We start from the raw sequence: 25,652 nt of genomic DNA, 5'->3' as shown, positions 1-25,652 counted from the left end.
CACAAAATAATGGTGAAAGTGAGGGCAAATTTAACAGTAGCCCCTAAATGGGAAATTAAATACATATCCATGCCATAAGATTCAAAAGTAACTGGTAGGAAAAAGGAAAGTAAGAATTAATGGAGGGAGGGAGAAAAAGAAAATGAATATAATTTTGGTGTGATTTGGAATTGCATTAAAATATCTCTCCCCAAACTTCACAAAGAGATTGGGGAAAAACATATGACATTGACAAAATTATGTGATTTTTTCTTCTAATTTCACCCATAATCAAAAGAGAAGTGGACTGAGGAATATGATTTGGCAGCTTTGAGAAAGCCCCAGAAAACCTCTAGAGAGCAGAATTCCGGGACTTCTGCCTCCCCAAGAATGAGAATAACTGTAAAAAGTGTTTGGCAACAAAAGTTAACAGAACATGATGAACGATAGTATATAGGGAATGGGCTTCAAGAATGCGCCGGAGATGAAACCAGGCTGGGATTGTTCAGAGCGGGACATTTTATGGGAGAAGGGGATGTATTCTACTTTCAGATGCGTTAAGTTTGAGCAATGTTATCACTTGAATTCAAATGTCTAGATCAACCTGACCTACAGCTACCCAAGTAGTAAGCCTTTCGTAGGTATGTGCAGGATGAATAAGGCCACTGCATATAAAATGTTAATTGAAGATGAAAAATGAAAACAGCTGTAAACAGATTTTCTTTAAAAAAAAATCACTTTTTTCAAGTACTTTGGAATCAACGGGCTCCGCGATTCTTCAAAAGTTTTGAATTTCAAACTATCTTTTTGATATTATAGAGCCATAGTCTGAGTCATCCTGCACTTAAAAAACAATTATGAGAAGTATATTAGAGAATAGAAAAACTGAATATGAAACTTCCTCCACTGACAGAAAAGACAAAAGAATTCCTATTTTTACAACTTATTTAAAGGCTACTTAACACTTCAAAAAGATTTATGATAGGTAGATTTTGAGATAATTATTTTCTGTACCTTGGTGTTATATAATCATCAAACATGAGAAATCAAATCAATTAACAAACTTAAAAGTGCAAATACTAATTCTTTGTGAATTTGTATGTTCAGTTTTATAGAAGCTATTACATGACTCTGAGAATGGACTTTTAATTAAAGGGAGCAACAGAGTCAACCATCAGATGTGTTCAATTACGGGCTCCCCAATGAAGCTCACTGCCCTGGGTCCAGTGAATACTTCCTTTTCAAAAGAACCTCTCAAAACAAACAAGAAAACAAACAAAAAAAAACTCAAAAAAACAAAACAAAACCTCTCCTCCTTGTGCATTCTGACATCGGCTCTATAAAGGAATAACTAAACACTCAAATGCTCTCAAATGGAGACAGTTCGGTCTTGAGTCAACAGAGTGAGCCTCAAGGATGTGAATATAAATCCTTGATTATGTGTGACTGTGTATGTACATGTGTGTACTACATGCATGTGTGTGTGTAAAACTTCTTGCACAAAGTCAGTTTTACTAATTTCCTACATTTTGAGAACATTCTTCTCTATCTCAAGTTGGGCATTTTTAACCTGGGGCTTTAAAAAATCTTAACAGTTAATGAAAATCTTTATGGTATCTGTGTAAATATTTAAAATTTTTCTTAGCTACGGGGTTTTCAGCATTCAGCAGGGCTCTCAAAGGGGTCTGTAACGCAAAATGGATCAAGAACCACAGCATGTAGGAACCCTAAAAATTAAAGACAGTCAAAATTTACTTAGTGAATCTGCTTGAGATGAAAAGAGAGCCAAATTCACAGTGCTTCTCAGCACACGGTTCCTGGAGGCCCCAGTCAGTCAGTGGTGGAAACACATTGTGTCTCAACTGTCTGCATGACTCCCCCGCTCCTCCCACTATTATTTGTGTATCCAGCTAATTATTTTCTTGATTTTTCCGTCCATAAAATAAAATTCCTTAAGTGATAGAATCGATCTTATCACAGTCTTCCCTTTCTAAGGAGACTACTGTTGTTGTCACTTTGAAAACTGTAAATAGCATTCAAGATGATATTTAATTTTAAGTTTGTGCCAACATTTAGTGGAAATATCTAAGTTTTGAAATAGTAGGGAGCTCACATTCCATCTGGTGTGTTTTCATTTAATCTCCTCTTCTCAGTGAATTTTAAAAGTCAACTGCAGTGTCAATATCCTTTCTGCTATGCTAATGTGGCCTCCGTGCAGAAATCAAAGGGAGGGAGTCCTCAGGGCAAGTGGTTCTTTTTCAATTGAACTAGTTAGTGTCATAGAATCACAAAGTATCAGAGCTGAAAGTGTGCTTAGAGGTGGCCGAGATGAGATGAGGCCTCTCAGTTTGAGGAAAGGGAAACTGAGCCCCAGACACAGGGAACTGGCCAAGGTCTCATTAGCAACAGAGCCAGGACGTGAGCCTCTCTAGAGGCAAGAAGGTGGTCACATCCTGGAACCTGGATGGCCCTTCTTCAGAGCATACTGCCCCACAGTACTTAGTGGCTTCTGCTCTCTCTGTGGTTACTGTTGCTCACTTCTTATCCATATAAGGTGAGCTACTATTTCAAAGTAATCACTGGTGGGCCATTTCCCTCTTGACCCTCTCTTTCGGCTAACTGGAAGTATATCTACTGTGAGGAAGCAGTGTCCTACACTCACTCACAGGGCTTCTAAGTGCAGAAGGTACTGCCCAGTACGAGCAATGATTCATGCAGGGATAAGGAGGCTAAGCTGCTCTACCTGCCCAACCCCAGACGTGAAAAAAGACTTTCAAACTGGAAAAGGGACAGAACTAAGATAGATAAAGCAAGTGAGAGACAAACAGAGACAGAAAGAGAGAAAGCTCATGAGCACACTCTAGGGTACTCTGCTTCCACCCTTGCCCTTCTTCCAAATCCCATGCTGAACCCTGCGGTTTGAAGATACATTAATTTGATACTTCCTGCTGTAACAGATTTCTAAAAACGTACTGGCTTAAAACAGCACAGGTTTATTATCTTAGAGTTCTGTAGGTCAGAAGTCCAAAATAAGTCTCAATAGGCTAAAATCAAGATGCCATCAGGTATGAATTCTTCTCTGGAGGGCCCATGGGAAAAAATCTGTTTTCCTGCTTCAATGACCAATGGAGTCTTTCTCAGCCTGCATCACTTTGACACTGACTGTTCCACCTACCTTATCCACATTTAAGGACCTTTGTGATTATATTGGGTCCACTCAGGATAATTCAGGATAATCTCCTTTTTTTAAAGTCAGCTATTAGCCACTTAAATTCTATCTGCCACCTTAATTCTTTGCCATGTACCATATTTACAGGTTCTGGAAGTGAGGGCATGAGCACCCTTGGTAGACAATCATTCTACCTTTTACAGTGACTTGCTGGAAACCTCCTCTTTGGATTGGGAATCCAAGAGTAGAAGGTACTGGTACTCAGCTTTCCCCACCCACAACTCTGGCAGCACACTGTTCCACAAAGAGAATGATCAAGTGTTGTAGTGACAACATGAGCATCTGCCAGGGAGTCCCAAATCTCCTTGCAGGTCTCAGAAAAGCATGGAAGAACAGAAAGACATTTCTGTGTCCAGGAGAAGAATGTTGAAAAGAGTGCAGAGTAAGTGCCCTTCCTGTGTTGTGACCAGAGGCCTTGTAAGAACCATGGACACCTAGGGAGGCAGAAGACCATGACCATCAACCCTCAAAGGATGGTTGCCATGCTTGTGGGTGTCAGCATGGATGGAGTATACACCCGAGGACCAGGCAGGCAGATTACTTACACAGCAGAGGCCAAAGAAACAACAGCCAAGGACTACATAATTCCTGTCTGCCCCACATGACATGTGGCTCACAATGGCCCCAGAGAGCAGAATGCTGAACCAAGAGGTTGTAAACCAGAACAGGGCTGAATTATAGGACTGAGCTGATTCAGATGGCACTGGATTTGCTGACCTGAACTGGCCCTGGGCTGATGAAGTAGTCTGCTATCATGACCACGAGTTAAACCCAACTTGGGGATTAAAGAATATTTTTTTTGTAGAGTCAAGTTGGTGATCGTGAAATTAATAACTGGGATATGGGCCACTAGTGAACCTCAGAAATAGTAAGGGATGACCTGGTGATGGAGAAGAAACTGAAGACAAAGTGACTAGGGAGAACGAGACTTCAGAGCATTATATCTAATGTATTCTTTCTTGTGACTCTGAGCAGGAGCTCAGGGAAAATGTTATCCTGAAGAGTAATTTTTTTAACTAACAAGTCAGAGAGTGGAAACCCAACAAAGGCCACTTCTCTGAGCATTTCAGTTCAAGTGGTAAGTCACAAACAGGCATCTCCCATGAGGGATTCACCAAAACTAAAGTCTATTTCTTTCACTACATTCACCAGCCAACTACCCATAAATGATGGTCTTCGTCAATGAGTGAAGAAGAACACAATGTCTGATTATTAAAAAATTACTACCTAATATTATATTTAAATTACAGAATTTTGAACTATATAAAGTTTGGGAAATGCCAAAGAGTATGAAGAAAGAAAACAAGAGTGACCTATGATTCCATTATCCAGCTATAACCTCTCTCTCTCTTTCTCTCTCTCTCTCTCTCTCTCTTTTTTATGAGGGAGAGGGTGCACGTGTGTGCACACATGCACATGCACTTGGTGGGAGAAAGGGGCAGACAGAGAGGGAGAGAGAATCTTAAGCAGGTTCCATGTCCAGCACAGAGGTGGGGCTTAATCTCACCATGAAATCATGACCTGAGCTGAAATCGAGTCAGACACTTAGCTGACTAAGTCAGCCACGTGCCCCCACAATCCTTTTTAATTACTAGAAGTATGTGTTTCCATTCTATTCTCAATCTATATGCCACTATTTTCATTCAATATTATATCCCAATATTTTACAACATTAAAATTATTATTATTATTGTTATTATAATTATTATTATATGTTTTTTAAATTTTTTTTCAATGTTTATTTATTTTTGGGACAGAGAGAGACAGAGCATGAACGGGGGAGGGGCAGAGAGAGAGGGAGACACAGAATCGGAAACAGGCACCAGGCTCTGAGCCATCAGCCCAGAGCCTGACGCGGGGCTCGAACTCCCGGACCGCGAGATCGTGACCTGGCTGAAGTCGGACCCTTAACCGACTGCGCCACCCAGGCGCCCCACATTAAAATTATTTTAAAGCACTCATCCATATATATGAATACATACCATTAAAATATATTCTTCTATTTTTTTACTTTAAATTATTTCCCAGGTAGAGAGTTTTCAAATGAAATAGATAAGTTATACAAGTTTTATAGACACATACTCTGAGGTAATGTGGAAACTATGATACCAATGACAGCATTTTTGAGCCTATAGTGGAATAGAATAGAAATATCTATTATATTCTTGGCAGGGTGTTGACACAATCCCACAATATGAAGGTGGATGAGGACTATTCTATCTTAGATTGATTTATCTCAGTGCTGGTGGGGCTTTCAGGGGCCACTTTTCAAACTAATTGCAGGTAGATTCCAGAAATGAGTACCAGGTCCAGAGCTGGCCTTTGTGATTTGGTTCTGGAGTTATCAACAAAGTCACACTGTACCTCCAGACTAAGGCCTGATATTCCAGCTTTAAAATCCTACTCTCCTCTCATAAGGCTGTGTTAGTTTGAAAAATACTTTGTCATCTCAGGAAAGTTAACAATGTGAACTGCTCTCGTTACAATTAAGATACGGTTTCTTTCTTGAGAGGAGATTTTGACAGGAGAGAAGGTAGTACCCAAAAAAGCAAGTGGAGGAATTTGCAGCTGACAAAGAAAAGCCACAGAACTGAGAAACACAAAACTAGGCTCTGAATTCCGAGGGTCAGGGAAGTAACAGATTCGGTTCTGCAAATGACTTCGAAGAAACTACTCCATCGGATAGTGGGATTTATTGGGTATGAAGAGGTAGGGAAGACAAAGGGGATTAAGACTCTTCTGGGAGTTCACAGAGGCAGCAGAGTGAAAGAGAACTGGGTAGTATGACTCCCCTGTCTTTCTCTCCCCACTCCCCTCTCCCCTTTTTTCCTTCCTTCCTTCCTTCCTTCCTTCCTTCCTTCCTTCCTTCCTTCCTTCCTTCCTTCTTTCCTTCCTTCCTTCCTTTCTTTTCTCTCTCCTCTCTTTTCCCTTCCCTTCCCTTCCCTTCCCTTCCCTTCCCTTCCCTTCCCTTCTCTTCTCTTCTCTTCTCTTCTCTCTCTCTCTCTCTCTCTCTCTCTCTCTCTCTCTCTCTCTCTCTCCCGGATGACCTCAGAAAAGTTATTAGGTTTCTCTGTGCCTCAGTTTTCTTATTCTTGGAGATAAATGTACTCACTGCTCCACCCTGCACTTCATGGATGCATGACCTCCTCAGCATGCTAAAGTCATAAACACACCATAATTTCCCTCTCCATTTGAGGATATCACCAAATGTCCCTCATTTTTCTCAAGAAGTTGAACTCAGGTGTATACCAAATTACTAATCGATGAAACCACCCAAGTTCTTCATGCTTTTGACTTTGAGATGAGACTTGAAAGAAGAAACTATGCCAGTGCCGCAGGGAAGGAAGGCAAATTGGTAAAGGGCAGACACATCGTGTGGACAGAAAATGTCATAAGGAAACAAGTTGGGGCACTTATTTCAGGTTGTTACAAATGAATTCAGCCTCAGTCTTCATATCAACTGATGAGGCCAAGATTACTGGAGAAGCCAGTTGAAGGTTCATGCATGGATTTGACCTAAGTGTACACATACCTCTTCAAGATCTCTGAAGAGTTTTCTAAAAAGAACCAAAATTCTTTTAAAGGAAAAAGAAGATTCAGGAGCAAGGTTTCATTTCAGGGAAAAGGGAATATTCAATGTAAGAAGCGTTTCCAACAGGTACTGGTACAGCTGGCCTAGAAGATATTTATGGTCCATTGAGAGTTGTAAGCAAGGACTGTTTCTTTTTGAGGAAGAAAAAGGCAGCAATTTTCTCTTAAATATTTTACTGTGTTATCATGACATGAATACACTATAAGGCATGCAAAAGTATTTAAGAGGTTCATTGCGCAAAACCAGCTCAGAAAGGATGACCTTGGGAATTGTAGAATCATATATACATATATATATGTGTATATATACGTATATATACGTATATATACGTATATATACGTATATATATATATGTGTATATATACGTATATATATATAAAGGAGCTATAATAAAGTATCTAGGTGGGGACTAGTTGTTCATATTCAAAAAGCAGAGAAAATGGCTAACTTTGGAAAATGCCAATTTCCTAAACTCTAAGTCTTATTAGCTGCTTAATTAGAAGTGGTGTGTCCAGGACCTATGGGCTTAGTGAAAATCTAGGATATGTCTGTTTGAGCGAATGTCTCCAAGGTCAAACAGAGATCTTGAAACTGCTTGAGATTTAACATTGGGAGTCTAGAATAATCACTCTAGAAAAAATCTAGAAAAATCACTCATCTCACTATCTTTGAGTTTTCAATTAAAATGAGGGATAATATTTGCCTCAGACCAAAGGCTTTGCAGTCAAATGGACTGCAATAAAATTTTTGCCATGCACTAATTATAAGGTCTTGAGACAAACACACACTTGCTGTGATATTTAGCTTTAATTGAAGGTATTAATGATATCAACCCTGCAAGGATTAAGAAAATTCAAGTAATGTATGTATAACACCTAGCACAGGGTTCAGCACATTGTAGACTCTCATTAAGTAATGATGACATTTTTATTCTATTAGTATTTTTCATTAGTCTTCTCCCTAGGAAACAGGATTAAGAATTAGAATTGTTTACCACTATTCACCTATTATTTACTCCTGGAAGCAAATTCCCTTCTCCCATTTCAAAGATGGGAAACATAAAAGATATTGAGATTTAAATAACAAGTTCAGCATTAAAGAATTGTAACAAAGCACTCTATTGACCCATCATGTAGATTTTAGAGCTAGCTCTGCAGGTATAGGAGCCTTTTCTAGATTTTCTGGGTTAGAAAGAAAATCTGGCATCTCTCAACTTACTCCTCTAAATCTAGGGGACTACAACAATCTCAAAACAGTAAGGTAAAGCAATCTGAAAGTCTTGGAATAAAATTATAAACCAGAATTTCTTTTTTCCAGAAGGGATTCTGTCATTGGAAATGTTTGCAGGTCTGGACAGTGTGGGTTGCATGCTTGTGGCAGCTTAAAAGTTTAATGTGGTCACAAATTATTGAACTGCTATGTCTCTGAAGGCTGTTGGCCCACAGGCAGGCATAATGACAGTCACAGGTAATGTCACTAAACCTGCATGACCTCCCCTTGATGGGTCCCTTGCATTTGGAAAACCTCCTGGGTCTCCAGAGAATGTAGCTTCTGGACAGTCACCTACTTCAGCTTCCAACTTCTCACTCACTCATTCCTATCAACTCTTTAGAAGTTTCTCTGATAATACCAGAACAGTAATAATACTGCTAATAATTACATAAATAATAGCCAACATGTATTAAGCATTAACACTGCATCAGGCATTATTCTAGGGCTTTATATGTAATAAATTATTTTATTCTTCCAGCAGTCCCATCACAATCCCCATTTTACAGATGAGGAAATTGAGGTGAGAAACAACCAATCTGGATCTGGAGTCCCCAGCTTTAAGCCTGACAGTGCCTCAAAAATACAGTTAATGGGTTTATTTTCAAAATTGGAAAAAAGTATGACCACATGAATAATTGGTGTTTGGACCACCCATAAAGGATTAATGGCCCAAAGAAACAATAATGAAAACAGTGGTTCCCCTGTCCTCCAAAATTCATGGATTATTTTGTGAACATCCCTGGTGAAATTAGCAAAAAGATAATTAAAAAAATTTTTTAAAAAGAATGTTGGGGCTCCTGGGTGGCTCAGTCGGTTGAGCATCTGATTTCGGCTCAGGCCATGATCTTGCGGACCGTGAGCTGGAGCCTTGTGTCAGGCTCTGTGCTAACAGCTCAGAGCCTGGAGCCTGCTTCAGATTCTCTTTCTCTCTCTCTCTCTCTGCCCATCCCCCACTCATGCTCTGTCTCTCTCTCTCTCCCTCTCTCTGTCAAAAATAAATAAACATTTAAAAAATAATAAAAGAATGTAGAATCTGTATAGAAGAAACCACCTGGTCATCTTTCAGATCATTTCACTGTTAAAACTTCCACAAAACATTTGATTAGGGATGACAGGACCTAAGTCAACTGTTCAATGACATATTTCTTGTGTTACCTTCTGATTTTAAGGAGCAGGAAAAATAAATTATTATCCTCTGGATGTGGAGGGTCAGGGTGAAAAAATTAAGAGGTTTTGCATTGAGTTGCACTTTATGAAAACAAATGAAGTTGTTAAGATTTTAAAAGCTCTCAAACTGTCCAATTTGGTAGCCACTAGAGTAGCCACATGGAACTAGTCTCAATGAGATGTGCTGGAAATATAAAACACATATTGGATTTCAAGGACTCACACAAAAAGAGGATGTAAATATCTCCTTAATAAGGTTTTTCATTAGTTACATGATGAAATGATAACCTTTGGTTACAGTGGGTTAAAAATCGTATCATTAAATTAATTTCACCAATTTCATTTCACTAGTTTTGATGTGGCTACTGAAACATTTGTAACTACATATTAACTCATATTTCTGTTGAGCGGTGCTTCTCTAATACACAATGTGCAAAGTACAGACTGGGAACATTGTAATATATATGATCTGATGATGACACAAGTAAGGCTACATTTTGGGCCCACAGGCTGGGATTCCAAAAGCCAGGCTATGTTTCCAGGGCCCCGTGTGCCTTTTCTGAAGCAGGTAACTTGGAGGCCTAGTATTCTTCTCTGCTGGAATGTGACACGTGATAGATTCAAAGAACAGGTCCTGCTGCAAGCTAAGGGGTAATAAGACTTATCCATAAAGATTATTATAATTAAGTATATCATTCTTTTGTCTAAAAAATGACAGTTGATAACTGAAAAGCAAAAAAAAAAAAAATCCAATGCTTTGGGGCTTTAAAATTATATTAGCTTTTACCTTTCTTTCATCCTTAATTCTTGCTTATTTTGCTTTTCATCTTTAACAGCAAGATCAAGTCAGGGGCACCTGCACAACTCAAATGGTTGAGCATTCACCTTTGGCTCAGATCATGATCCTGCAGTTTGTGAGTAGTTTGTGAGTTTGAGCCCCCACATCGGGCTTGCTGCTGTCAGCACAGAGCCTACATTGTATCCTCTGTTCCTCTCTCTCTGCTCCTCCTCCACTTACTCTCTCTCAAAAATAAATGTTAAAAAATAATAATAACAAAAGAGACATCAAGTGAAATGTTTGGGGACTTTTTTTCTTTGAGGCCATTATAATTTTTACTGGTACAAAAGTGTCAATGCCCAGTTCATATCTCTTTTCCTCTTGCTATACTTGTCCATTTCTGTACATAATTTATTCCTCCAATAATTTTTCCTATCCTTTTCCCCTATACTTTCAACCCTCAAATAAAATAGATTTGGAAAAATTTCTTATGTGAGATAGTTTTCTTTAGTGGACCATAGTCTCCAAGGTTACTAAAATTTTTTGGACACTCTTAGTAAGCGACTGTTTATAGTTAATTCAAGAACCTTGAATATAAACCTAATTTAAAAATTAAAAAATTGGGGCACCTGGGTGTCTCATTTGGTTAAGAGTCCAACTTTGGCTCAGGTCATGATCTCAGTCTGTGAGCTCAAGCCCTGCATCAGGCTCTATGTTGACAGTTCAGAGCCTGGAGCATGCTTCAGATTCTGTGTCCCCCTCTCTCTCTGCCCCTTCTCTCCCCACGCTCTGTCTCTCTCTGTCTCTGAAAATAAATAAACCTTAATTACAAAAAATAAAAACTATATAAATGATCCAATCTTCAATTACTGATGCTAGTGGAGGTCTGACTGCAGCATTGAGTGACTGAAAGCACAAATGTGACGGAGGTATCTCAGCGAGAAGGACTTCATAGAGCAGGCACTTGCCTGCTGCATGATTTTACAGATTTCTGCTAGGATATATATGTTTGGAGAGAAGATTCACTGTGGAAGGCAGAACAGACCCTGCACAACAAAGCCTTACTGAGAAAACATGGAGTGGTCTTACTTTGATATGATTGATAGAATGTCATGTGGTTACCTTTTTGCTGCTTATTTCTCATGAATATGCAATTGAACATATTTAAATGGAGAGGAGTGTAATGCTGAGAAAACTGACACAGGGTGGCAGTCCTCAAAGCCAACGCTAGGAAAAACCATAGAGGTGGCATCCTTTGCCTTGAGGTACATCCTGTAGATACCTGTCCTCTCTTCTTAAAAAAAATGTTTTTAATGTTTATTTTTGAGAGAGAGAGACAGAGAGAGAGAGAGAGAGAGAGAGAGAGAGAGAGAGAGAGAACAATTAGGGGAGAGGCAGAGAGAGAGACGGAGACACAGAATCCGAAGCAGGCTCCAGGCTCTGAGCTGTCAGCACAGTCTTGTATCCAATGACTTTGTGATTCTCTCTGGAGGCCCCCACCCCGCCATCACCACCATTATAATCCTGCATTCTTCTCAACATTTCATATGTGGTAATTAATCTGAACTGTATACTCCCCAAATTATTATCTCTACTAGGAAAAATGGGAAGAAATAATTTGTAACCAGATGAATACTTCTCTCCTAATCTGACATTCCTCTCTTCCAAGGGACAGGAAGATTTAAATGAGTAATAATCTGACATAGGAAAGGGTAAACCAGATGTCTACTAAATTTTCTTATCAATAAAATAGGTAGCCAAAGAGAATTTGGAGATCCAACCAGGGAGAATTTGATATCAAAGATAATTAAATTATATATTTATTTGTTGGTTATATCACATAAAGATTCTTTGAGCTAGAAGTTCTCATATTATAATACCTTTCTGTGGTGACAGATGATAATCACATTTCTTATGGTGAGCCTTTCATAATGTATATAATTCTCAAATCACTCTGTCATATACCTAAAACTAATATACTATATGTTAACTATGCTTCAATTAAGCATTTAAGATTGTTTTAGGTTTTCATGAATTTAGAAGAACCCATGGAGTTCTTGTTTTATTCTTTGCAAGAGGTAACCAAATTTTCATTCCAAAATTCTCAGTCAAAAATGCATTCCTCAGTATGAAGACATCATTGAACCCAGAATAAAAAAAGCTAATTAACTGTCTCATTGAAACATTCCTTCCTTTTTGGAGTCAACTGGGGACCCATGGACTTTGAGCCCATTGTCAAATGGTGTGTGAAAGAGATCCAAGTTCAACAATAAATATTATCAGCAATATAATAGTTTTCTCCAGCCCTCAGGGCCAAATGACCTGCATTTTAGCAAATTGATTTTGTTCATGCATTGTGTTAAGCCAAGCAAGTGTTTCCTATGGCATGCTTGAACCCACAGTTGCTCTGTCTATGAAATTCATGGTTGAATTGTCCAATTGCTGATTGCTATTCCCATTTGCTTTAATAATAGTCACTTCCTTCATCAGTAATGGGTTTTATATACAGTGCACAATCACAACCATTCAATGTCACCCATAAACATTTGATGAATTGTCTAATACAGTTATGAGAGTTGCTTATTTGGGACACAGCTAGGGTAAGCCTTACAGAGTTAATGAGATGATGTACCATGGCATTAGGCAATGGACATTTCCCTCCCCCACATTAGCTGTATGTTCTCTTTTAACCAAGGACCCATTTATGTCATTATCATAATCTTCATCAACTTGTCAAGATAATGGAGGGCCCACTGAGTTCAGAGAAGGCCTCACATAATTCATGAAAATTTCAAGAACACAGATATAGAAAGGGTTTGGGAGCAACGGACAAATAAGATCTGCATGGAAAACAACACAGAAAGGGCTTTATAATAAAAATTTTGTCTTGGAATGGGTGGAATATGAACTCAGTTTTGAGGGAGTGGAAGGAGACTCATTCTCTGAAACTGGGAAGATACATTAGTGAACAAAATGCACAAAGACAAATCCAGGACAGAAAGCTGGAGGAAGAACAGATAATGACAATCTCAAGAGATGATAGTCGAGGTCAAAATGAAAGCAAGAGAACTCTCAAGGCTGCTTTTGGCAAATCTCACATCTGTATTTGTTACAGACACGCAAGTCTAGCTTTTTGGGTGAGACAAGTTAACTTTGACACATGACTTGTTTTGATACACCAGACTTGGTTAGCAATCATACGAGATTTATAATTACTCACCATCTTTCTGATGTGCAACAAGATGAAGTTGTGTGCACATTGATTTCTGACCAATAGATCCTGTTCCATAAGTCTTCCATTAGATTAACCTCAAATGGCTGACATCACCATGTCAGAATCTTACCCAATGTAGCTACGAGTTAATAAGTTGATCCCCTGAAAATCAAGATGTGCTCTCCTTTTAAATTACCTTAGGACTAGTAGGGAATGTCAAATTCTTCTAGTTCAACACCTCATTCCCTCATATACTCATTCATTGAACAAATATTTCTTGAAGACCTCCTCTATGCCAGATTAGGTCCCTGTTCCCAAGTCTTTACAGTGCAGCTGGGAACACAGGCACTGAATACTAAACTAATAAATTATTTCAAATGTGGTAACTATTAAGAAGAAAATAAACATAATAATAGAATTTCTGCAGAGAGGATAAGACATTATCTATCTTAGATGGGTTGGGGTGATCGATGAAAAGAACTCTTCAAAGAGATGACATTTGAGCTGAGATTTGGATGAAGACATGAAGTCACTTGAGGCGAGAGGCAAAGAAAACAACATGTGCCAAAGCCCTGAGGTAGGAACAAGAATAATCTGTTTGACAAAAGCAAGCGGGAAGAGAGAATGAGATTTCAGGATGCACTGAAGATGACAAACTCCCAGGGCCATAGCGCTATATGAGTAGCCAAGGAGGTAAAACAGAGGTTGTAGAGAAGTGACAAGCATAGTGGACTAGACAGACGATCCTGTAGAATAGTAACATTTGAGTGGTAGAAAGAAGGGGAGTAGGCCAAGAAATGGGCATATCTCAAAATTCAATGCCTTCCGTGTCCAGACACGTATCATAAACATGTGAAGCAAGGCTTGGTAAGAGACAGGGATTTGTGGGGAATGTAGGGACCTGAAGAATGTGTGACATACCTAAAACCATTCAGACTCATTAAGAAAGACTTGGCACACAAAATAAAATACATATGAGGAGGTGAGCAGAGCCCATGGACCATCAATATGCAACAATGAACTGGAGGAAAAAGTAGGAAGCAGGCTGAGAAAGAGAAAAATCAATAGAGTATGGTCTCACACAAGTCAGAGGTGAGCTATACATGTATTTCTATGAACAACACAAAAAGTTTGTTTTATTAGTCAGTGACCCAAATGCTGTAATACTAACAACAACAAGAATACCTCACACTATTTGTTACAGAACTTGCCTAACCTAAAAATAAAGGTAATCATCCAATGGGTCAGATTTGTAAAGATAGGAATCATAGAACTAAGTGGTCCCTCCAAGGACTGGATGTAGATGTCCACCTGAAGAATCATGGCCATCTGTGCTTTCATAGATCTAGGAAAGGGAAGCTCCACCACCCCCCCCTTCACACACACACACACACACACACACACACACACACACACAGTACTAAAAATGTTTATCACTTTCTATCAATTTGATCTGTTGTTATGTGGCGCTGATATCTGGCTCCTTTTAGCCTAAAAGTCCCAAATCTCCCCTCCCCAACTCCCAGAGTCACACAGAGCATTTAATACTTTTACCACGTACCAGCCCTTCATATATTTACAAACAGGGACTCTGTCACTGTCTTCCCTCTGCAAGTTTTCCTTTCTCTGAACAAAATATCCCCACCTTCAACTACTCCCCAGATCACTGTGTCCAGACTCTGCTATCCCAATCACCTTGCTGTGAACCCTCTCCAGTTTGTCACCATCTCTCCTAAAACAGCGCCCAGGGAGAACACCATATTCTTAGCCAATTTACAACCTAAGGCTTCTTTAGGTATCATTTTCTATTTCCACAGCAGTAGGAACACAATTACATTTTATCAAGCTCAGTCTTCTGCTGTCCCTGTTCCCTACTCCCTACCCTTCATGGCAGTTTGTTTGTTGCAGTTCCACGACAAATGCATAATCTAGAGTGAGTGCCCCCATCAGCATAAAGAATGCTGTACTTCATCACTCTATCATTCCTGATTAAGATCATTCAGTCTAATGTACATTATCTCTTGTACCAATAATGCTTGTGCAATGCTTCATGCTGCCTGTGCCACTTTCAAGACATTATCTTATTATGTACTCAAACTATATTTTTGTATAAAAAGGAGGATGAATCTGAGAAAAAGCAGTTAAAGGTAGAGAGAAAATTGGAAATCTGACCCTTGAAAAGAGTGTTGAATGGAAACATCCAATGACCTGACTTCGAATCCAAGCTCTCCATTTACCCACCAAATGCTAAGTTTTTAAAAACAAAAGTAATGATCATAAGAAGAGAAACACCTACCTATTAATAGATGCCTAGTATGTACCAGTTCCTGCAATAAGCTTTTCAAGTACAGTGTGTCATATATTTCATATAATAGTCTTTTGAAGGGTATTAGCTCCATTTTAAAGATAAGAGAATTAAAAACAGAGCTTGAGTGACTTGTCCCAGGTCACAAAATTAGCAGGTGGCACTTGGGTTTAAACCTCACTCTTCTGGTGCCCGAAGTTCAATCTCTTCATAATTTCATACCACCATCTCCCTTAGTGGGTATTGTCTATAGTGCATGCGACTTACTGGTTAATTGAAAAAAAGGAAAGAAGAGAACTCTTACAGTAATTCCTTCTCTTGAGATGCTTCTCCAAATAGGTAGGAGGCAGGAATATGTGCTGCCTCATCTCTGGGGCTAGAGATGCTGTGAGAGCAGACACACAAGGGCAAAAGAGTAAGGAAGGAGAGAAAGGCCACACACCAACCTCAGTGTTGGACATCGTGTCTCGAACTGGGCTGAAATGTAGCCCCATAGCTCCTGTCATGAATGCATTCAGAATATAAATAAGATTTCAAGGTGACAGTTCAGCCCAAGAAAACAGTGTTTTCAAGCACTTTTAATAACACTTTAGCAGTATTCACTTGTATATAAATCATGTGCTAATTTATTCATTAAAATAGCCTGTACTTGGCAACATTTTATTAACCTTAGTTTATGCTAATACGATCAGTACTCATATTTTTTTAAAAGGCATCTCTTTATAATTACTCCATAATTCTGATTTTCTTCCAATGCAAACTAAGCCCTTACTAACTCCAAGTCACATTCCACATCTAACAAAAATGAGTTCAAATTACAATATTATAGAATATAACTTTGAGAAAGCACAAATTTGGGAGAGAGACTATTCCCAAACCTAGCCATGCATCAGAATCTCCTGGGCACTTTCTTATGCTCTCATGACTTCTGATTTCAGTATGCCTCTGCAATCTACTGGGTCAGACTCTCCAGGGATGGTATCTCTGGAGAAATGAGATTTGCAGCAACTGGTCCAAAACCCAGTACTTAGGGACGAGTCACTAGAGCATTTCCACCCTGCACATCCCTCCTGCAGCTCTTGGAAAAAACAGGATGCACAGTATAGTGAGAGACATCCCAAAAGCATGAGCATCAGTCACCACAAAGAATCTAATAGATCCCAGAAAAATTAATTGTAAGTCTCATTATTAACTGATGGCCCCTCAGTCTTTATTGTCAGGGTCTGGGTAGCCACTTTAATACCAGTTATTGCCAAGAAATACTATATATTTTTTAAATGACACATAAATACAAAAAAATAAAACCCTAGAAATATAAAACCAGGTGGGATAAACATAGGGATAGAGCCACATGATGAACAACCAAATTTTTAAAAATGTATTTTAAACATTGCTCTCCATGGTTTAGAACAGGAGCGTCAAACAGGTGACAAAAATGGCACCTCTTTCTTCTTTGACATCTGTGGTCGACATTGTTAACCAATCACAACATTTGTCTTTGTTTCATCCAGAAAAGCCTCAAAACCCTTTCCAACCAAGCATCTTAGGGCACCACTGCCACGTGATCATTTGGGGAAAATACTTGCCCATCACTGGCTACAACAGGTAGTTAAACTGAAATTATCTTCCAATATTTTATACCAGAATAACCCTTATAGGCGACGTACCCCACAGAGTGAGACAGACCCCTGAAATTTCTCAGGTACATGAGGTCCTAGGACCAGATCACCTTGCTACTTCATCTTTGTAGAGGTTTCACATTTCTGTGTCTGAATGGAAATTTCCAGAAGTCAATTAACTGCTAAAATGTTTATGATACATGGGCAGCACTCATTCAAACCAGCTGGTTTCAGGTAACAATAATTCAAAGTTTTGCTTTGAATAAATGTTAGGAGAGACAAGCTGAGTTCCAAAGCATCTCTAAATTAAATAGTATTTGACTAAAAAAAATAATATATGAATCAGCTTGATTTCCATTGGTTGGCAGCACTACCGATTTTCTCCTATGGAGACTCTGGGCCATATTTCCAGGCAATATTTAGTGTCCTCGTTAATGATAGGGCAGAAATCACAAAGACACTTGGTTTCTGCCACGTTTACTTTGAAAAGAAAAATCACTATGATTCATTTGTCTTTGACTCCCATAATGGTCATTCCTGGTTCCTTGGCTTCTACTGCCACTTCCCAAGTCATATGGGGTAGAATCCCACTTAAGACCATATATCCAGGGTGACACCTGGTTCATCAGCTTGATTTCATCATACTGACAGCCTCTGTGATCAAATAGTAAGATCAGAGAAAACAGACCCACCTCATCATAGACGCTGTCATTCCTGTGAAAGTCTCCAGCCTTCCTTGGAAGAACGTGGACGTGAACATGCTAAAAACATTCAAGAGAAAAAAAAATGAAATGTGATTGTCTCCTCGTATATTTCTAGACTTGACAGTGATGCTCCTATGAAGCCCAGTTACTCAACATTGGTTCCTGCTGGATTATTTTTCAGAGGGAAATGATGTTCACCTTCAGTAACTGTATCTGAAATCTGTGGAGAACAGAGAGGCACAAAACAAGAGAGAACAACTTGGCGGCATATATGAGAATTTGAGTGAAATGCCAGAGTGTTTTATGGGGTATGTGGAATTATTCATAGTTGTCAGTCTTGGTTGTATTTAGCTAGGACTTTCAAGTGACAGCGTGGTTTAAAAGGTGACCATAGTTACTATGAAAGTGACAAGAAATAAGAATTGGCTAAAAGAGAATTGCGTTAAGTAAAAAGCAAATAAATGAAGGTATTAAAGAGTGTGCACCATGTTTTAGAATCAAGGTTTCTAAATAAAAATCGTATGAAAGTAATATAAATAGTCCTTACTTATTAAAGTTTTACATAATATGGTAAGAACACTCTGTGCTTAGCGGTTATCTCTTTTACTGCTCTGAATAATCCCATGAGGCAAGTTCTACTCTGACACCCACTTTGCAGATGAGGAAAGCTATTCCCAGGAAAGTCAAGACCCCATGGGAGGCGGCAGAGTCAGTGCAGGAATCCAGGTCTTGTGACTCTTGCTCCCATGCTCTTCATGAGTGTTTTGGCTCATTCTGTGAGGCTGATCTATTAAACAGCCCGTGTCTCCAGTCTATGAAAGCACCCTGGTAATATACATAGCAATGCTATTATGCAGAGATCATGAATCAAGGCACACCGCATATCTAATTCAATATATTCTTCAAGGCTAAACTGCCATTTGAAAGTTTTACTTTCCAAATAGCCTCTATTGTACCTCTGCTCAAGTTAAACCTCATTCCTGCCCTTGAGCTATGTTCTTGTGTTTATTACAAACCGTGCGGAGGAACGTGAAAATGAAAAGCCTAAATGCAGAGAAGCTGACAAAGAATCAAACTTTGTCCCTGATCACGCCCACCCCTTCTTGATTATGGAGTTCAGGCTCTGAGCTTCCAAAGGGCCTCTGGAGAATGGGAGATTAAGTGTCTCTGTGGCTTTGCTGCAAAAGGAGGGGGGAAATGATATGCTATTAAGGCAGAGGCAGGGAAAAAGGTGGTCCAAGGTGAATGAACACAGAGAAGCTTCATGTCAGCCCCAGAGCACATCGTCCCCAAAGAAGCACATGTTATTGCGAGAATATTCTCCAGTCAACAATGAAGGCAGTCACAGATTGCTCAGCAACTGGGGTGAGCGTATACTTAAGTTACAAAGACTGTGTGAGCATAGGGAGACAAGGAGAATCAACAAATAAGGAAAAATAAATTGCAGACTACCCATGAAACAGTGTTAGGAGAAAACAAAGGAGGATGTGCCCAGGCTGAAATGTGCTGAAGGACACAGGCTGGCTGACTTCAAAGTGAGACCAGAAAAGTGCTACAATGTAAGGGAATAGCCAATCTTAGAAGGAGGCTTCACTCAAACCTTGCCTCCCATACCTGCAGCTCTCCTTTCCACCTTTCTTTCTTTCCCCTTTCCTTTCTTTCTTCTTGTTCTCCTTCCTTCCTTTCTTCCCTGCTCCCTTATCTTCATTTCTTCTATCCATCACTCCATCCAACCACCCACGCAACATCTCCTTGTATGTGTAATAACCAGGTATTACACAACCTTGTATGTGTAATAACCAGACCAGTGTTGTGCAAACTACCCAATGCAAACCCTGGACCCACCACTTACTAGCTGCAGCCCCTGCCTCAAAAGGGCCTATATCTCCGTGTCCTCAGCTGCAGCAGAGAGTGCAACAGTCTCTACCTCACTTAGTTATTAAGAGGGATCAAAGCTAAGCCTGTGCTCAGCATGCTGCTTAGGACATAATTAGTACTCAACACATGTCGCTACAGCAGTATTACTTTTATTATTTTTTTTTTAATGTATTTTCATTATCATTGTTTTTAACCTTCAGACCAAGTAGAGATCACATTCAGGGACCAGATCCCATGCTAGCAAGGAAGATATTTAAGAAGCTCCTTGAATGGGGCATCGTTCTAGTTCGTCTGCTGCTGGAGCTTGTCTCTCTTGCTTTGACTGCAGGTGCTCAAATCTGAGCATGCACCTGGGCCTGGTGAGACACCAGGGCCCCAAATGTGCATTTCTAACAAACTCACAGGTGATACCGGTGTTGCTGGTTCAGGGCCACTGTCTGAGAAGCACTTGATTAGACTGTCCATCCGTTTCTTGACCTCTTTCCTGCCAAATGCGACCAGAGGCACCACAGTCACTCACTGCTTTGTCTGCCCTATTGCATTATGGAACACCAATAAGTAAATGTTCCCCTGGCTTCCTGCACTCTGGTCATCCCTTATCCTTAGGGATATGTCTGTTGTTATGCACTAATGAAACACGACTGGCTATGAACTTATTCTTTTAGGGGAGCCTCCTGGGTCCAGGTCCATCCATAACTGCTTTTCTTTACCTTCCTTGCCTAGATTTAGTGTTCAGGGCTACTCCATAAGTTCTGTTATCACCCAGTCCTGGAAATGCCATGCTTGATCATCGGTAACCACTTGGAATGTACTGTGACACTGATGACAACAAACAGCTCACTATGTAGGTGATTCTTCCCAAGGGCACAGACCTCACTCTACCCAGCCTGATATCTTGACATAAATTCTTAAGTGACAGACTGATCTCAAGATCCTGACAACCCACTAAACTCCTCAGAAGAGGGAAATCATGATAAAGCCAGCTCAAAACCTCACTGTTGTGAAGAAATGCCATTGCCATGGCCTTCTGGTAGAATGGCACTCTGATAAAATAACAAACAAAACCCTGTGGACAACACAGACACATCGGGATATTTTGACATAACCTGTCCTTGGTGAGTTCATATCGAGCCTTGGTGATCACAACTTACTTCTTGAAGTGCCAGAAAAACTGCTAATTGATAAAGCACTCCAAAGTTGTGCCAGGATTTATTTTTCACTAGAGTTTAAATTTTGCTAGAGTTTCAAGCAGTTTAGCTACTTGAGTTAGAAGAATACTTCAGAAAATCCATAACCTGGTCTACACCAAAAGAGTTACCATGGTCAAGTAAAATTTCACAATGCTTATCAGCATATTAAGGTATCTGAGAAGAACCACATTATATACACTTGATTAAATATGTTCAATTGCAACCAAGAAACTTATTTAATAATGGAGATCTCAGGTCCTTATTTATAGAATATCTATTTACATTTTCTAATAGATATTCATGCAAAAATATTTATAACCAGGTGCCATTCTAGGAACCAGGAATATAGTAACTAACAAGTCCCCACCCCCATGAAGCTACATTCCAATGGGTGATGCAGACAATAAACAAGTAAATAAATATACAATTTAATTTCAGGTGAAGATAAGTGTTATGGAAAAAATATAGTGGGCAGAGCTTAAAATTCAGAATTGGGACACTTAAAAATTTGAAGTTTGGGAAAAAAAGAAAATGGACTAAAGTTAAGGATACACTGAGGAAAGAGACAAATCAGGAGAGGGTAAATGTTAGAACTGAGTGAGGAAGGATTTTAAGAAGGAAGGTATAATCATCAGTGTCAGTTAGCTAAAAACATATTCAACATCATTAGTCATTAGTGAAAGCAAAGCCACACTGAGATATTGCTTCACACTCAACAGAATGGCAGTTAAAAAAATAAAATAAAAAGCAAGACAATAACAACTGTTGGCAAGAATATAGAGAATTAAAACCTTCATACACTTTTGGCGGTAACATAAAATGGCATCACTGCTTTGGAAAAAGAGTTCCACACTTCCTCAAAAAGTTAAACAGGGTTTTCATAGAACCCAAAATTCCATTCCTATGTATATACCCAAGAGATATGAAAACATATGGACACACAAAAACTTGCACATGAATATTTATAGAAGTATTAACCATAATAGTCAAATAGGGGAAACAACCCAAATGCCCATCAAGTAGTGAATGCATGAACAAATGTGGTATAGCCAGGTAATAGAACATGATTCAGCCATAAAAAGGAATGAAGAACTGCTAAGTCAAAGAATTATGCTAAATGAATTACAGTCCATGAGAGAAGTCATACATAAAAAGCCAGATATTGTCTGATTCCATGTATCAAATGTCCAGAATAGGCAAATCTATTGGGACAGAAAGTAAATTACCAATTTCCAGGGAAAAAAAACAAGGAGTAAGTGCTAATGGGCATGAGGTGTCTTTTGGGGAAGATGAATATATTTTGGAATTAGATAGTAATGATGGTTGCACAACTTTGTGAATATTCTAGAAAAAACATGGAACTGTACACTTTAAAAGAGTACATTTTATGGTATGTGGATTATACCTCAATAAATAAAGCTGTTATTTATTTTTTAAAGTTTATTTACTTATTTAATTCTTTCTTTCTTTCCTTCCTTCCTTCCTTCCTTCCTTCCTTCCTTCCTTCCTTCTCTTGAGAACATGAACAGGAGAGGGGGAGAGAGAGAGGGAGAGAGAGAGAATCCCAAGCAGGGTCTGCACTGTCAGCGCAGAGCCTGACGTGGAGCCTGAACCCATGAAATGCAAGATCATGACCTGAGCCAAAATCAAGAGTTGGACACTCAACCTACTGAGCCACTCAGGAGCCCCAAAGCTGTTATTTAAAAAAACAAAACAAAACTGAAGTGGATTTAGGAGAGAGAAAGGTGAAGAAAGGGAGAGACATAAGCACAGAAAACTTTCCAAGGAAAAGGAGTCTTGCAAAGAAATCAATAGCAGTATCTGCAGAGGAAGAAGAAAATCACTCTTTGGGAAATACTGGTTTAAGTTTCCTAAGCTTACTAATTTCTACAATTATTATTATTATTATTATTATTATTATTATTGTTATTATCTTTAGTAGTAGAAATTGTCATTAGCATTTATTGAAAGCTCACTACATGCCAGTCCCTGGGATGATTTATATCCTTTCAGGGAAGTCTTACAATACTCCCAAGAGATGGGGCGCCTGGGTGGCTCATTAGGTTAAGTGTCTGAATTCAGCTCAGGTCATGACCTCACAGTTTGTGGGACTGAGCCCTGCAAGGAGCTCTGTGCTGACAGCTTGGAGCCTGTGGTCTCCTTCAGATTCTTTGTCTCCCTCTCACTGCCCCTCCCCTGCTCATGCTTTCTCTCTCTCTCTCTCTCTCTCTCTCTCTCTCTCTCTCTCTCTCTCAGAAATAAATAAACATAAAAAATACTCCCAAGAGGTAATTAATAAATACATTTATCATTTCCAGTTGACAAAATAGACCCCAAGAGGTTAAGCAACTTGCCCAAGTTCCTGCAGAGTGACCAAGAGCTGAAATCTGAATCCAAGACTGCCATGACACCATCTCTTAGGAGACCACCCTGCTTCTCCCAAATATTCGTACCAGATATAAGGACAACTCTTTGCTATGGCTCTCAAGCTCCATGATTTCTCAGTAATGTCTTTGATCACATCTGCAAGTCCTTTGGGCATCAAAGAATACAAGTGACCTTTCCCCAGAAACTTTAATTCACTTAAAACAGTGTCATCTCCTGAGCTCCATTTTTACCTTACTTGTTCCTAGTTGGGAGCCATCCCCAATATAATATAAACTAAGTTGCTCAATGCCAAATCTTTTCTTCCACTCATGTATTAAATTTAAGTAATTTTTACCAAGCAGTAGATTCACCCTTTCCTGGCTCACACACTTGAGCACATTTTAGCTTTAAAAGCCCTCTTATCTCTAGCTTTTTCTCCAAGTGTGGGAGCTGAGTTTTAATACCCTGACAACATTTTTATAAGTCCTACTTCTTTTGCACTAAGGCACTTCTCCTTCCATCCTTTTGAACACATCTACTTTACCTCATATTCACCTGAGGATGGTGGGTGTTATCATACTGGTGTCTTTTGCCCTTGTCAGAATATAGTGCAGTTTGGTTTTAAGGGATACAAGCAAGAGGAAAGGGCAGTGAAGGCGAGAGAGCTACCCTGCTCCATAACTAGGGTCCTGCCACCACCAGCTGCTCCCTCATGAACCCCCTCCCTCAGATCAATGAGTGACCTTAGAATGAAAATCTGATTCTAAAGAATAACAAAAAACCACTGCAGGTAATGGGCAGAGATACTTTTACCCTTCTAGTAAATCCACATCCTAATCCCTGAACTCGTGCATAAATTGTTACATGGCAAAGGTGAAATTGGCTACAGAAAGATTAAGGTTGCTAACCAGTTGCCCTTAAAATAGGAAAAGTATGGGTGATCTTGGATTTTCCACCTGGGCTCAGGGTGACCACAAGGGTCACCTTAAAAGTGGAAGAGGGTGACCATCATCAAAATTTAAAACAATGTGCTCCAAAGAATACCATCAAGAAACTGAAAGGTCATCTCAGAGAATGGGAGAAAATTTTTGTAGATCATATATCTGATTGGGCACTATATCCAGGACACATAAAGAACTATGAAAACTTAATGAAAGACAAAATTCTAACTAAAAAACAGGCAAAGTAGGAACGTTTCTCCAAAGAAGATGCATAAATGGCAGCAAGCACCTGAACAGAGCCAGCAGGCCACCCTGTTAGAAGGACTTTCCTGAGAGCCAGCCTCTTTCTCTGTCTTCCCAGGAGAGGCAGATGACAATACTTCAAATCAGCACAAGTAAGATTCCCCAGCATGAAGCATGCTACTAGTTAGGGGGCCATATAATTTATTGTCTAAAGTGGGGCTTTTAAGAGTGAAAGAAGGCACTATTCACACTGCAGTGGCCTGTTTAGGACAATAGGCCTAACTCTGAGCTGTTCCAAATAAACCCAGACATACATTCACCCAAATACTAGTCGTTCAGTTGGGAAGGACAATGGAGTAGCTAGATGGATATGACATCCCCTCAACCTGCGTTATAATTTCAGCTCTGCCACTATGATAAATTGGGTGACCCTGGACCATTTATGTGTTCCTCAGAAAGCCCCCCACTTTCCTCATGTAGAAAAATAGAGACGGTAGGAGTTTCTACTTCTTAGGACTTTGGATGTGCTAATACATCTACAGCTCTGTGTGCCATTATTAGCATCAACTGTTCTCATGGGAATTGTAGCTCATGTTATAACTGATAATAACTTAAAAATGGATGGATGAGGGGCACCTGGGTGGCTCAGTTGGTTAAGCTTATGACTCCAGCTCAGGTCATGACCCTGTGGTTGGTGAGTTCGAGTCCCACGTCAGGTTCTGTGCTGACAGCTCAGAGCCTAGACCCTGCTTCGGATTCTATGTCTCTGACTCTCTCTGCCCCCCCCCCCCCCGCCTCTCAAAAATAAATAAACATTAATTTTTTTTTAAATGGATAGATGGTGTGATAGTGCAATTGATGTCTAAGTAAAGCTAATAATAGTTAAGTGATGTGTCAGTGTTATCTTTATAGAAGAGAAGTGGATTAAATTTAAGGGGTTCTCCAAAAAAGTGATGACATAACCAACATTTCTAGAGACACCAGGTGTCCCTCATTCATAACATTCAACTAACAGCCTCAGAATAATGGATGATGCATTTAGTCCCCCTCTTTGTTATCCAGATTATATAGTTAAGCTACTTGAATAGGAGGGGGTGGAGAAGCCCAGAACTCCTTTTTGAAACAAAAAAAAAAAAAGGGGGAGGAGTTCCTAATTGGTGGAAACAGGATGTTT

At 39.4% G+C, this 25,652-nt stretch overlaps 1 protein-coding gene across 8 annotated transcripts in view; it reads right to left on the bottom strand.

Moving 5' to 3' along the window:
• Positions 1–25,652, bottom strand: part of FHIT (fragile histidine triad diadenosine triphosphatase) — a 1,437,020-nt gene that overhangs the window by 164,942 nt on the left and 1,246,426 nt on the right. For 7 of the 8 annotated variants that reach the window (XM_040454580.1, XM_040454579.1, XM_040454577.1 and 4 more), the window contains one exon: positions 17,848–17,916. The exons of the other annotated variant lie outside the window; for it this stretch is intronic. In XM_040454580.1, the coding sequence (XP_040310514.1) occupies positions 17,848–17,916 (69 nt within the window). The remainder of the gene's footprint in view (positions 1–17,847; positions 17,917–25,652) is intronic. 8 annotated transcript variants of the gene reach the window in all.

The sequence above is a fragment of the Herpailurus yagouaroundi genome, unplaced genomic scaffold, assembly GCF_014898765.1.
Source record: "Herpailurus yagouaroundi ecotype Mexico unplaced genomic scaffold, PumYag 213, whole genome shotgun sequence".
Classification (NCBI taxonomy): Eukaryota; Metazoa; Chordata; class Mammalia; order Carnivora; family Felidae; genus Herpailurus; species Herpailurus yagouaroundi.
Note: the sequence above shows the minus strand (reverse complement) of the source record. Positions and strands in the feature narration are given on the sequence as shown.